This window comes from Crassostrea angulata, chromosome 4 (genome assembly GCF_025612915.1).
Source record: "Crassostrea angulata isolate pt1a10 chromosome 4, ASM2561291v2, whole genome shotgun sequence".
Taxonomy (NCBI): Eukaryota; Metazoa; Mollusca; class Bivalvia; order Ostreida; family Ostreidae; genus Magallana; species Magallana angulata.
This window is the reverse complement of record NC_069114.1, coordinates 18,165,522-18,179,381: the sequence shown is the minus strand read 5'-3', so window position 1 is coordinate 18,179,381 and position 13,860 is coordinate 18,165,522. Positions and strand designations below refer to the sequence as shown.

Genomic DNA, 13,860 nt, shown 5'->3' with positions numbered 1-13,860 from the left:
AATAAATTAATGAAGAATATTTACTATACAGTTTTAATAGGAATTGGATACTTATTAATAATGAAAAATAAATACAAGTGCTTTAGCCTTCTTGCTTTTATAGTAATATGCAGAGAGTGAAACTTTTGTACATTATGAGCAAGAAATTCTACCGATTAGTTTCAATTCTGAAGGAAGCATACTAGTATTGTATATCTCAAAATCAGCCAAATTTCAAGAAAATATCACCCCTTATTGCCCCTCACGGATTGAGTGAGGCCTGGCAAATGGTATGCTTATTTCTATTACAATCTGGCAGGCTAAAAACGTTCTTGCTAGGTTATTACTTGAAAATAGGATTTTTAAAAATGCGCTAGTATAATTGATTTGATCTCTACCTGGAACCAATTATTATTAATTTTTTCCTTAATTCCACTAGTCATTTCTTCTAGAAGAACATTAAAACTAAACTTTCAAACATTTTTCTTTATCATTTATTAGCCATAATAAATTCTTAATACAGAATAGAAAAATTGATTTTCGAAATGTTTGAGGATGTAATCAAACAAATATGTTGATTACTAAAAATTACCGTTCCTAAGCTATCCAGTTATTTTTCCCGAAGTCATCATTATTAATAAATTAACTTTTGTCGCAAATCAAACTTTTCCATTAGAGTTCTAGCTGATGAAATATTTGATGCCTTGCATACTCCTGTCGTTAGAATTACCTAACCCATTACAGACTCTGGATCTACGTGAAGCACAGGGTCAGCGAACACTGGGGGCGGACCCTCTGTAGACGGAGTATCTTCCCATTCGTCGTCACCATTTCTTTTATTTGGTTGCTGCTGAGATCCGTTTTCCCCTGAAGACCCTTCTTCCCCAGATGACTGTTTTTGATCCCCTTGTGCTCCTTGCGAGATATTGAGTCCTGATGGTGCTCCTTGCGAGATATTGAGCCCCGGCTGTGTTTCTTGCGAGATGTTGAGCCCCGGTGGTGCTCCTTGCACGTTGTTGAGTCTCGGTGGTGTTTCCTGCGAGATGTTGAGCCCCGGTGGTGCTCCTTGCATGTTGTCATTTTGTGGTGCTCCTTGAGAGATGTTGAGCCCCGGTGGTGCTCCTTGCATGTTGTCATTTTGTGGTGCTCCTTGAGAGATGTTGAGCCCCGGTGGTGCTCCTTGCATGTTGTCATTTTCTGGTGCTCCTTGCGAGATGTTGAGCCCCGGTGGTATTCCTTGCATGTTGTCATTTTGTGGTGTTTCTTGCGTATTGTTTTCCTCTTGCAGTTTTCCTTTGATACTGTTTTCTTTATCTTGCCGGTTGTCATCCGAAGAGCCCGTTTCATTTTTTGGCAATTTATCCGGAACGTTTTCTTTTCCCGTTTCCCAATTAAAAAAATCTCTTTTTGGTTTATGACTCATTTCTTCATCTCTTTCTTTCAATTCTTGGTTTCTGAGCGACTCAGCTTCCGACAAAACAACTGCTGTGATCACCAGTAAAACAAATACCAAGGAACTCGCCATGTTTATGGCTAGTAAGTTTTAATTTATTATTACCTTAGTTCTTATATAGGATTTGTAGATGGTGACGTTAGTTATCGTTTTTATTAATCAAACATGCTTAATGTACATGTAAATGGATTTATTCAACATTAACAACAACAAACAAACGATAAACATATCAATTACTTACATACTGATCATAAGATATGATAACTCAGCAAGTCTAATTATATGTTAAGTGGTTTTTTCATCAACATTTCCCTCATCTAAAAATAAATTGATTTTTTTATCTATGACACCGTATCAGAGAAGTTTGTAATTTTTGTGTTGTTTTGCTGAAAGTACGTGTACTTGTATGCTGTTTTTAAAAAGTTAAAAAGTTAAAAAGTTAAAAAGTTTTGTTCCATTTTTATGAAATATATATCACACTAATGAACTGTTCTCGAATTCACTCATCATGCTCAATATGCCATCCCTGTGTCCATTAACCAATTCAACGTAATTATTCAAAACTTTAAACATTTATACACCATCCACAAAACTTAGAACCATTTTAACAAGACCTTGGACTTTCGGTAGGATTTAGCTATCTATTTCTTGCGTCAAAACAAATTAAAATAACGCTGGTTTTAAGCAAAATATACACAATTGTGTAGTTTTCACTCAAAAGCCAGACAAATTGTGTCAATTTCAAAGAGACATGGCTGCGTAGCCAGCAATGAAATAGACAGGCCTACGTCACATTGCAGTTTGACATAACTACTTAAAGTCCAAGCTCTTGTTAAAATGGTTCTATGATCCAGTGGATGGCATTGCCGCTTTTGGCCCGTCACTATCTGTTATATTTCCATATTCACCCGAGGAAATACTCGTCAACAGAATTTGACTTTTAGAGGAGGTTTTTTCGGAACAACTGGTAGACGTTGCTGAAGTCCTGGAAGATTGTCGCGAATAAATCGGTGAAATAGTGTTGAATAAGTACTCGTCTGGAAAAAAGACAAGTTCAGGGACATCTATGTTATGCAGAACTTTTTGATAAGCAGAAATGTTTTCCTTTTCACTGTATTTTCCTTCATTAGCAAATTCCATTGTTAAGTCAATGATGTCCTTTGCTTCTTGATAGCCACCCTGAAGATGGAAGAATCGCGCGACTGCTATTCCATACATCATTTTCCTCCGATGTTCCAAGTTGGCTAACTTATCCTCTTTAAACATCTTCTGGACAATTTTGATTGAATCCTGGGTTACTTCATACCCTTCTATAATCTCACACCTTTTTCCGATTCCCAAATGACAATAGATTATTCTCAGTCTAAAAAGCCGAGACCAAAATAATCGCACGTCTTCATCTTCTTCGGAAAGAGATTCGAGTCCCATTTTAGCCTGTTTTAAAACCTTTTGCCGATATTCCTCGTCTTTCGTTCTCTGAAACTGTAACAGATTGAAAACTACGCTTTTATACATCATATCCGTCGATTCGATACATCTTTCGCATATATCCTGCCACTGAAAAGCTTGCACCAAAAACGGTTCGCCATCACTTGGACTGGTACCCAGGGAAGAAGATATGTCTGCCTGTCGGCCCAACATTAGAATGAGCGAGATTTCTGGACACGAACTTTCTTCGATCGCTTCTCCCATTTCTTTGAAGGGTTCTCCTTTTGGATCAACGTTGTCCGTAAGGTTAGTCTTTGCATCAATTTCGGCTGCTTTAAGGCAAATGTATTTATCATAGAGGAAACGTTTTCTGCCAGGGTTAGTTTCTTCTTTGATTTCCCGAAGCATAATCTTTCCTAATTCACTAACTTGGATGTTCGAAGAGACGAGCATATGGACGCTTTGTTTGATTTGTTTGAAGTAAATTTGTATTTTTTTACGCTCTCCGACAATTTTTCGGGTAACCTCTCTAGTTTTGGGTTGCGTTGCAAATTGTATGTAATTTGCATACAAGTCTTGTGCAACCTTAGAAAAATTGCTATTATAAATTTTGTATATTAGCTGAAGGGTTGTTACGTTTCTGTTGATATTCTTGATAACAATGTTAATTTTATCATCGTCGGATAAATCTTGGTCGTCGTTTAAAAGTTGCAAACAGCTCTCTGAGACAATACCCGAATCATACAACGAGTTTGCTAACAAAGCAGCATTAACTTGACGTCCACTTAAAATGCTTACAAACATTTTTAATACAAAGTCGGGAATCCTCGGTTGCAGCATTTGACATTCTAAAACAAACAACAACATAGTTACTTATTACTCAAGATTCATGTACAAGTTTATAATTATACTTATATCAACAAAACAATATCAAAAGAGTATTGCAACGTTCAGAAAGTGATATCTACTTACCGTCCACTGAGGAATAGTCTAGACCAGTCTGCCATAGGGAATTTGAATCCGCCATCATTTGTTCTAAATACATACATGAAAATTAATACGTTAAGCTTACTCGGTTACTTTAATAACCAAGTTCATAATCTGTGAAAATTATAAACATCGAAAAAAAAATTAAACTTACCAGATTTTATGATTCCTGCAAAATACTCTGACGAAGTGTTGCGGCTTTCGGTAAGCGATCGAACATCCAAACTGCAAAAGTTCCCGATACTGGATTCACCTGTTGCTGAGGATCGTTCTGAAAATAGAACCATTTTAACAAGAGCTTGGACTTTGGGTAGTTGTGTTAAACAGCAATGTGTTACGTACGCCAATCTGTTTCATTGCTAGCCATTTAGCCATGGCTCTTTGAAATCAACAAGATTTATTTGGCTTTTGAGCTAGAACATTGGACTTTCGGTTGAACGTAGCTATCTATTTCTAGCGTCAAAATAAGTTAGAATGACGCGATTTTAAGCGAAATATACACCGATTGCGTAGTCTTAGCCCAAACGTCAGACAAATCTTGTTGATTTCAAAGATTTATGGCTGAGTGGCCAGCAATGAAATAGACAGGCCTACGTCACATTGCTGTTTGACACAACTACCCAAAGTACAAGCTCTTGTTAAAATGGTTCTAAGACCACGCAAACGATGCATATTTCGCTTGAAGCAAGCGTCATATTTTTAATTGTTTTGACGCAAGGAATAGATAGCTACCAATATTGAAAAGTGGCCTAAAATGACCATTACTACCTGGCTTCATTAAGATTAAAAATTTATAGAACTCATTCAAATTGTCAATCCAGCCATCACTTGTTTTTTGTTGGTAATTTTTTGTTTTGTTTTGTTTTTTAATTTTACAACAATTTTACCGTTATCATTAAGGTAGTCCTCAGATTCAGAGGTTCCAGTATTTTCATTTGATTCAGTCAAGGAATCCACTCTGAGATTGCTTGGTTTCCGGAGATTGCCAGATAAACCGGAACCGGAACCATAAATGGATTCTGGGTCTAAACTGTCGATCGCCTTACCGAACATGAGTTTCTCTTCACTTGATGTCTGATGAATATTCAGATAGATAAATTAGTGTGTGTGTGTGGTGAAACTATTCTATAATTTTATAGATGGTTCAATTTTCAACCCCTTTTTATAAAAAAAAAAATATGTAAATTTAAAAAAAAAAAGATAATGTCCATAGGAAATATGCGTCTTATTTCGTGTTTACCGTTTCAAGTTGACACGAATCATCTAGACCGGAAGTACTGTGTATTTCCGGTTCTGTTCGACTTCCCCCGTCTTCCGCTTCTGGTGGTCGATCCAGTGACAATGTCGGCTGATGCCTTGGTGGGTCTATCAGACACTGCCCTGAATTTATCATTTTGTGAATAATATTAGACATATTTTTGAAAGAAAAATAGGAAAGAAACAGATATGGAATTGATAAATGTGTGTTGACATGTCGTAGAATCTATGACATGTTATAACCCGAATTTTGTCCGTTAATCCACATATCTACAGCTATTTACTTACTTGCATCAATGTCACTAGGTCTTGTAGGCTGGTTCTGACATGGGGGTCTCATCAACGACCCGTCTTCCAAAGAGCAATATCCCCTCATGGCGAGTGGATTATCACTGTTCAATGAATCCTTTTGTAATTTTGGGCCAAAACTAACGTCAATGTCGCTATCCATTACTGAGCGATGAAGTTTCGAAGCTTTTCTGTTGTTGATGACATATATCAATTATTATAGTTAGATTGATGTAGCTCTCTCAGTTGAATAACCACATGGTTTAAGTAATTAATTTTAAATAACTGCCATAAGCACTTTAATCCGGGTCCAAATGCAGCTGGTAAAAAAAAAAGGAAAGAAAAAAATTATGAAATTAAAATGCAATTTAAAAAAGAATTTACATTGTAGAGCATGTACTAAACTATCAGTCGGTTTAGTGCACAACGTACTTTAAGTACGAATTTACATGTAAGTGCATGTAAAAACATACTTAACATTTATCATGGTATGGATATTAAGCCCCCCCCCCCCCCCCCACACACACACACATGGAGGAGGGGGGGGGGGTTATGATAGAATCATAACCAAAGCTACTATCAATATCTATAATTAGAAAAAGAGACCAATAATCAGACGAGTCTTTTGTATTTCATAAACTATAGTTCTATCAGACATGCATTATTGTGAAGTGTGAACGTACATTCAGTACATGTAAACAAGCAAGTTTAAAAAAAAGTACATGGGGGATGACGCATTCATGTGAAGGGTTTCCCCTTTATTCTGCCTACTTATTGTCGTAATATTGTACTACAGGTTTCAAAATAACAATCTTTGGTCTCGTCATCAGACTCAAGGTCATTTTCAGTCAGACGAAAGGCTCCTCTTTATAATGAGTATCAGGATCGTATATAAAAATAAACTCGAAATAAGCCTGACGTACATAATATCACCTAGAACTCTGACAACTCAAACTATTCCATCCTTATTACCTCATTTTGTTAGGGTAGCTAGCTAAATGTTGTCTTTCATTATCACAGAAAAAAATATATTACGTATACTATATTTATACACTACTACAATTACCCCCCCCCCCCCCACCCTCCAACCCCACATTGTGTAATCATTCAAGAATACGAGCTCTTAGATAAACATGGCGACTAGAAGATTAAAAAACGTACTTGTTTCCCCATTTCTTGCATCTTCTAAGACCAGCAGAGAAATAAAACTATGTCACAGTAGATGATAGATGCATTTAACTATGACATATATGTACATCCAGCTTTCGTCTGTGTCAACAGTAACTGTGTATTTGAAAAGACAGGTGTCCGAAAGCCTCTGTTTACAAGGCAAAAATGTTCACTATTCGGCTAAATTTAAACCTCGATTTGCATTTAAATGAAGTAGCCGGGGCGTGAAATTATTAGTTATTATGAATTTAAAACTACTGGCCTACTTGTGTATTTAGCGGTGCAATGTGGGGGAGGGGGGTTTCCCGTTGTGATAAATGTGACCTAATTGAGCATAAAAAACTACAACAATTGCAATGATAACTCCCTTCTGGAGTGTGGTTTTATCGATTTTGATAGTCTAAGACACAATGCATGTACTACTCATGCATATTTTTAGATAAAACAACGAATCAATATCAAAACAATTGGTATATGTACAACATTGGTCTGATAAGTTTATATGATTATCTATTTTCATTTAGTAGTTATTTCCTCGTCAGATTCGTTTATACCTTTGATAGCAAGGATGGACTACTAGTATTGTTTCTTGTGCTCTCTGTAGACCACCTTCTCTAATCTCTAAATTGACTGAATAGTGGGCTCACAGAGAGAGAGAGAGAGAGAGAGAGAGAGAGAGAGAGAGAGAGAGAGAGAGAGAGAGAGAGAGAGAGAGAGAGAGAGAGAGGAGACGTACATTTCCGCCGAAACAAAAGTTTTTTCATATTCTGTGAATGTCATTTAAAGAAAACCAACTGAATAATACTCATCAGTAACAACTCTTTTCCATACACAAATTGATATATACATGTACACTGTAATATGTATTTATAAATAACCTGCATCAAATAAAGGATTGGTGTTTTTTACCTGTCCGTTACACAGGTGAGGCTTATCTGAAAGGGTTCATGTGGAGTTCAGCAATGCATTTGATAAGATAATTTTATTGTTCGGTCACCTATGAATAATAAAAAAAAGTTATTAAACAAACCATAAACTATCAAAATACAATTACACATTTGTCCGAGAAAATAGCTAATTCGTTTCAGCAAATATGTAATTTGTTTGACCATAATTATGCCCATATCGTTCGATCAAATATTTTGTTCGTCCGAACTTTCTTTTTTACCAAAGACAGCTTAGTTTTATGGCCGTAACTTAAAAGAAAAGATACTTTTCGCTTGGATACAATACAATGTGCGAATAAAAATTCCGTCGCCGGCAAAAGTTATACTAACGATGGAACAAGGTAATTGAAATTTTCATTCATTCATTTAAAAATTACACGCTGCATGTAAATGTACCGATTTAAACTGGATGCTATCCAATGGTATAAAGGTACCATGCAAAACGGCCATTTTGAAACTCTCCTAACATTATGACGCCGTATCTCTCATTTGTTTTATCGCCTAGCAACAAATCTCATCTGTAAGTCATTGTTTTTTCAAAACAAGATTTTAATTTACGTAATAAAACCTATTAAAATGCATTTTATGATGAAATATGATTAGAAATTTTTAAACAATGGAAACTGCAATGATATGTTATACATCAGGAACTTTCATCTACAACGAATTAATTAAATCTCATATCGCCGAATTCTTCTCATGCATCTTGGAATACATAGTTATTGTAACACATTTCCTGCAATACCAAAGAAATGAAAGACAACCTCACCTTTTCCCTTTGTTTCACGGAGTAATTTACCTGGGACTTCAGACGCATTGTAAATATGTCCAATCACTTCCTCGTTCGATTCCCGGAAAAAAATACACGTGAATATTATCGGAATGAAGCCGTTGTAATCATACATTTATAAGATTAATTTTTGTACTAAATATAGAGAATATGCTAGTATTTACTTTAATTTGTTTTTCTCAGTTGAGGAATGTCGTTTTGTTTTTTCCAAGAAGATCTTATTTTAAGCTGTTCTTCTATTTTGTAGTAGGTCTAGGAAGCTTGAAAGGATTTATTTTTTTTCCAGTAACAAAACAGTAGTCATTGATCGGCTTGTAAAAAAGTTCTTTATCAATAGGATGCAATTTTTAACGCTTACATGTATCCATAAGATTGTCATATCTGTAGTTACTTCCGAGAACTCGCTTGGATATCAATTAAGATGGCTGGGTGGTTGTGGTCATCTTTAGACTTTATTTATCTCCTTGAGAAAAAGAGCTTTATATAAAGATGTTATCGGGAAATGTCAAAAGTTATGGAATTTTCCCTCATTTAATAAATATGTTACTGGCTAAAACAATCATATCTAAATTCTTATTTATAGGATTTTTTTTTTACACTTAATATCCAAAAGATTGAAATATCTGATGTTACTTACAAGAGCTCGCTTGGATATCATTTAAGACGTCTGGATGGTCATGGCCGTATTTTAGACTATATGAATCTCCTTTAGCAGAAGAGCTTCATGTAAAAATGTGAAAATGTGAAATTTGAAACCGCCGCGCGCAGCGCGCAATGCTACCTCTTTTGTGTTCAAAATCTACCTATTTTTCATCACTGGAGGTTAACATGTATGTTAATACATATTTCTGGATTACTTATCACATTATTTCAAAATGAAATTCCTCGTAATTGCCTTATTTTCTATCGTCTGGAACCACCAGACTCTGCAACTTCGACTTAATAGACTCCATCAGTGAGAGTAAAGTTTCAAATATAGAATCTTTAAATCTTTTTTTGGATAAAGTTCAATACAAAAACCAACTGTGGAAGGGAAAAACCCAAACTGAATTTTGGATTTTGTTAAAAATTTAATGATACAAACAAAATAAACTATTTTCTTTTCCCAAATATGGATGCTGTATAATGCTGCGTGTCACGTAAACACGTTTTGTAATCGTGATCGTGAACCTTAAAGAAGTTACAGAAAATCAGCGAATGGCATAGCGCATCACACGGCATCACTTCGGCATTGGCATTTCGCCACCTAAGGTGATTTTGGAACTCCGGACCGTTTGGATTTTTGGTTCGAGTTGCGAAACCATCCATGGATGCTGGAGAAATGTCAGGGACGCCCATGTCTTTGGTGGCTGTGTAAGCGATGCTCCATATTGGTCTGCCCTGTTTATTACTTTCGGGAAGGTCCATGTAGTATTGAACCAAGTCTAAATGGCGCCCTGTTGTCCTGTCATACTTGATGAGGCGGAACGACGGATTGTGTTTTGGACCGGTTGCCGAGGGAATTTTGTATCTCCAAGGAGTTACAGAAGGGGCTACGTACAGCGTCATTTCCGGTCGTCCTACAAATGGAGATGCCGAGTGATTTATTTACGATTTCTAATAATCCTATTCATTAGTCGTAAGAAAAAAAATTCATGATGAATAATTGGATATGAAATGATGTATATGTCTCATTTATAAACTGGAGAATACATAGTAGTTAGGGTGTATAGTATGGGTAGTATGCATGATTGAAATTTAGTTAATACTATTTTATTTGATGGTACACACTTAAAAAAAAATAATTTTTCTATATCATATTTCAGAAGAAAGAAATCGACACGAAAAGTATGATCTATGTAATAATCATGTTTACCAGAATGATCATAGAATATTCTAAACGTGTCAGCATGCTCATGACCAAAGTGAAGCCCGATGATGACGTCACTGTATTGTTGTAATATGTGCACCATACGAGTATTGAAATGTTGGTAGAACCAGGGTCTTCCTCCCTCTGCAGCAATACCCGGGGGAACATGTCCGGTAACCAATACCTTTAGAAAACAATGAACAGATAACCAAAACTCAATTACAAGTATATAGTTTCTGTGCAAATATTTAGCTAATAGGTAATCAAAGACATTATAAGCAAACAATAACAGTTTCGTCATGTTTTATCCAACATTGCCGATAGTACCACGAAGGATCTACTGTACACAGGGAAATATTCGCCCCCGTTTTATGTTTGCCCCTTTCGACCTCGTTGTTACAATGTAGAGGGCGAATTATTTAAGACTGGACGAATTACAATGTCTCTTATTGACTCTCTTTAAACTCAACTTTGTCTGGGCGAATTCAAGACGGGGCGAAGCATTCTCCCATGCAGAGTTGTCGTTCGTTCCTCTCTCAGCCGATGGTAGAGAGTGGGGGCGAAGCCGTTTGGAAGTGAAGAAGGGCGTAAATAACACGGGGCGAAAACAACCCTTTATTCATTCATTTTTTCTCTAACGTGATAGAAAATGAAGCAATACAAACCAAACCTTCGCATACCTTTTCGTGGTCCCTTCTGGCCTGCATCAGAATTCCTTCCATCCACACGAACTGATCGGCGGGGTCGTCCATGTGTGTGGTCACTTTGTCAGACGTGTAGTACAGATTGGTGTTCAAGGCCAATATCCTCATCCCGTACTTTGTTTTAAGTGTGTAATAGGCACCTGTTGAAGGCATCAAAAACGGTTTCTTAACTTTGTTCGGCATCTTTGGTTAATATTTTACACAGTGATATATATAGTACTTGTTTTAAAGAGGGCTTGATGCTCGTGGTCATTTTTAGGCTAAATTTATCTCCTTTAGAGCCCTGTATATAAATACAGGAAAAATATTCAAACTGTCAAGCCTATAATATCTTCATTTATTCTTTACTGTTGATGACAAAATATCAAATTTGAAAATTTAAGGCAAATATCATTAATAATGGGTAATTTGTTGACCTAAATAAAACACTTCCAACACCTTTCAGGAAGTTGGTTTCCTGCGTACTATCGTTGATCCATGTTCTCCAATGTTCCAGCGTCCTATTGTAGATTTCGTTGTTATGCGGAGGGTACTGGTTGCTAGGGAAGTAGTCATGGTTTCCGTAGGTGGCGTAGACGTCCATTGTTGGGAATGCCTCCTGCAGTTGGCCTGTGAGGTTTGTGAGAATGTCGATGTTCTCGTTTATGCTCAGGTTCTCATCAGGTGTATGAAGTACGCTATCACTGTGAACAAAACCCATTGCATTCAGTATACATGTATCGTCCAATAGTTACGAACCTTTTTGCAATGATCGCCAATACTATCATGTTTTTAAACATCAGAATCAAGCGCATATATTATTGTTTTTAAAGATAAAATGTAGGCACATGATAGCTGCATTCAACAATCGAGATCCTATGTTTATAACTTCAACACAGCAGACCAGGCCCCGGGGCCATAAAAATTAAGGAGCTCACTGTTGATCTCATTATCAATTTTCCACTATATATTCCTTTTTCAAAAGTGAGACTGAGATCAAAAGTGAGCTCATCTAAGTTTTATAGCCCCGGGGACAGGTCTAAGCTAAGTATTGAATTTGGACTCGAACAAAGATGAGGTTCCATGACTTTGACTTTCTAACGAGTTTTTTTTAAAACGTAAAAAATACTTTTGCGACAGGCATTCCAAACACTATAGCCAGTCTTGTCAACCCTGTCATAACACTTAAATTTACAACAAAAATAAGAGACGTCTGTTTGCAACAACGTTATGGAGGATCATATTTTAAAAATGCTTTTTGTTTATTTTTTCCAGAAAATTCCAAGTGGTAATTACCCAGTCCATAGCATGAAATCCACTTCTTTATCTAACGTCGCGTTCTTCATAGCTTTCATTGTAACATCAATGAGAGAGAATGGCGAGTCGCACCAGTAGTCCCCATACATGCCATGGGTGTTCACGACGCCATTGCAAGAGAGATCATTGCTAGAATAGGAACGGTCCCAGTGGAAATCCGTAACATGTAAAATCCAGCCTACAATGTAACATGTAAAATCCAGCCTACAACGTAACATGTAAAGTTTAACCTACAAAGTAGCATGAAAAATCTAACCTACAACGTAACATGTGATGTTTAACCTACAAAGTAACATGTAAATGCTAACCTACAACGTAACATGTAACTAAAAATCCAACCTCAAACGTAACATGTAAACTAAAATCTAACCTAAAACGTAACATGTAACTTTTTAAGTCAAACCTACAACGAAATGCTCGATCTTCAATGTAACATGTAAAATCTAACCTACATTTAACATGAAAGAATCCATCCTAGAACATAACATGTTAAATCTAGCCTATAAAGTAATATGAAAAATCAAACCTATATAACGTAGCATACAAAATCCAGTCTACAACGTAACATCTGATCTACAATGTAACATGTTAAATAAAACCTATAACGTAACATGTAAAAATCAACATGTAACTTATCATCCGATCTAAAAGTAATTTATAAACTATAACCTACAACCTAAAATCCAACCTAAAACCTATCATTTCAAGTCTAACCTAAAACGTAGCACTCGATCTTCAAAGTAACGTGTAAAATATAGCCTACATGTAACATGTAAAGTCCAATCTTCAGCATTACTTGTTCAATCTTACCTAATAACATTTATTTTCATCTAAATTCCAACCTTAACGTAATATTTAAAAAGCCTTCAACATAACCTGTAAATTGTTCAACGATATATGTAAAATCCACCCAACGATCATTCGAAATTAAGTTCCTTCCTTTCTTTTTCGACAGTCCATTTCATAACATATATCAATTAAAAAAATAAGTTTATGCTGTCACCTCTACCAATCTATTAGTTTTTTTTAAAAACGATTTTAAATTTAGTTAATACATGTATATAATATACCTTCCGATACACACAAAGAGGTCCGGAGCAAGGATAAAAGGAAAACGATGCATAGACCAGGAAAAACCATCTTTGATTAGATCTGAGAACTTGCGTGCATTTGAAGCTTTGCGATCTCTTATCAGCAAGGTTACCTCTAAATGACTGTCTCTGTACATGTGTGTAAGTCGAGATTCGAATCGAGTGGATTAAAGAATACGAAATGAGAGATGTACACTAGTATTTTAAACAATGTACGTGTAATAAAATGAATTTGTTAATCCAATGCCATGTATACATATTCAGTCAAATAAAAAAGGACGTACGTATTAAATACAATAAAAGTGGTTTTGCTTGTCTGAAAGCCCAAGAAGTTGCGATTTTGAGGTCTCGGGATCTTGAAACAATTTCAGTCAGCCATGATAGAATTGTTTATCCTAAAATGATGATTAAAATTTTTGATTAACAACTTTATATCGAGGCACTTTTAATGGCATTTCAATTGTTTCGGTGTTTTCAGTCAAGATACATAAAGACAGTGTACAGTTTTTGACTTAAGTCTAAGATTGCTTCATGATCCTGGGGTCTTGTTCATATAAAATACTTATTCTTTTTTCATCGATAATGACTGAAAGAACCCTTGACTCACTCGTGTATATGTTT

At 35.9% G+C, this 13,860-nt stretch overlaps 3 protein-coding genes across 3 annotated transcripts; all 3 read right to left on the bottom strand.

Moving 5' to 3' along the window:
* Positions 1-452: 452 nt before the first annotated feature.
* On the bottom strand, positions 453-1,843 carry LOC128182594 (basic salivary proline-rich protein 3-like). The gene has a single exon (XM_052851316.1). The coding sequence runs from the start codon at positions 1,502-1,504 to the stop codon at positions 710-712; it is 795 nt and encodes a 264-aa protein (XP_052707276.1). The 5' UTR covers positions 1,505-1,843; the 3' UTR covers positions 453-709.
* Positions 1,844-1,869: 26 nt separating this feature from the next.
* LOC128182599 (uncharacterized) lies at positions 1,870-8,525 on the bottom strand. The gene is made up of 8 exons (XM_052851322.1): positions 8,279-8,525; positions 7,472-7,559; positions 5,393-5,712; positions 5,088-5,227; positions 4,735-4,921; positions 4,002-4,118; positions 3,833-3,895; positions 1,870-3,708 (listed from the first exon to the last, which is right to left on the bottom strand). The coding sequence occupies exons 3-8, from the start codon at positions 5,553-5,555 to the stop codon at positions 2,276-2,278; spliced, it is 2,103 nt and encodes a 700-aa protein (XP_052707282.1). The 5' UTR covers positions 5,556-5,712; positions 7,472-7,559; positions 8,279-8,525; the 3' UTR covers positions 1,870-2,275.
* An 824-nt stretch (positions 8,526-9,349) lies between these two features.
* On the bottom strand, positions 9,350-13,363 carry LOC128182589 (acid sphingomyelinase-like phosphodiesterase 3b). Its single transcript, XM_052851310.1, has 6 exons — positions 13,219-13,363; positions 12,128-12,326; positions 11,291-11,535; positions 10,829-10,992; positions 10,155-10,332; positions 9,350-9,858 (listed from the first exon to the last, which is right to left on the bottom strand). The coding sequence occupies exons 1-6, from the start codon at positions 13,286-13,288 to the stop codon at positions 9,392-9,394; spliced, it is 1,323 nt and encodes a 440-aa protein (XP_052707270.1). The 5' UTR covers positions 13,289-13,363; the 3' UTR covers positions 9,350-9,391.
* Positions 13,364-13,860: the final 497 nt, after the last annotated feature.

What these genes read in the sequence shown, in the direction of transcription:
- LOC128182594 (XM_052851316.1), bottom strand. Translation starts at nt 1,504, where the DNA reads ATGGCGAGTTCCTTGGTATTTGTTTTACTGGTGATCACAGCAGTTGTT.
- LOC128182599 (XM_052851322.1), bottom strand. Translation starts at nt 5,555, where the DNA reads ATGGATAGCGACATTGACGTTAGTTTTGGCCCAAAATTACAAAAGGAT. An exon ending in ATTCGTGTCAACTTGAAACG is followed by an intron (nt 4,922 to 5,087) that starts GTAAACACGAAA and finishes AATATTCATCAG; the next exon opens with ACATCAAGTGAAGAGAAACT. An exon ending in TGCAGGAATCATAAAATCTG is followed by an intron (nt 3,896 to 4,001) that starts GTAAGTTTAATT and finishes GTATGTATTTAG; the next exon opens with AACAAATGATGGCGGATTCA.
- LOC128182589 (XM_052851310.1), bottom strand. Translation starts at nt 13,288, where the DNA reads ATGGTTTTTCCTGGTCTATGCATCGTTTTCCTTTTATCCTTGCTCCGG. An exon ending in CCAGAAGGGACCACGAAAAG is followed by an intron (nt 10,333 to 10,828) that starts GTATGCGAAGGT and finishes TGTTTTCTAAAG; the next exon opens with GTATTGGTTACCGGACATGT. An exon ending in AATATTCTATGATCATTCTG is followed by an intron (nt 9,859 to 10,154) that starts GTAAACATGATT and finishes CTCCATTTGTAG; the next exon opens with GACGACCGGAAATGACGCTG.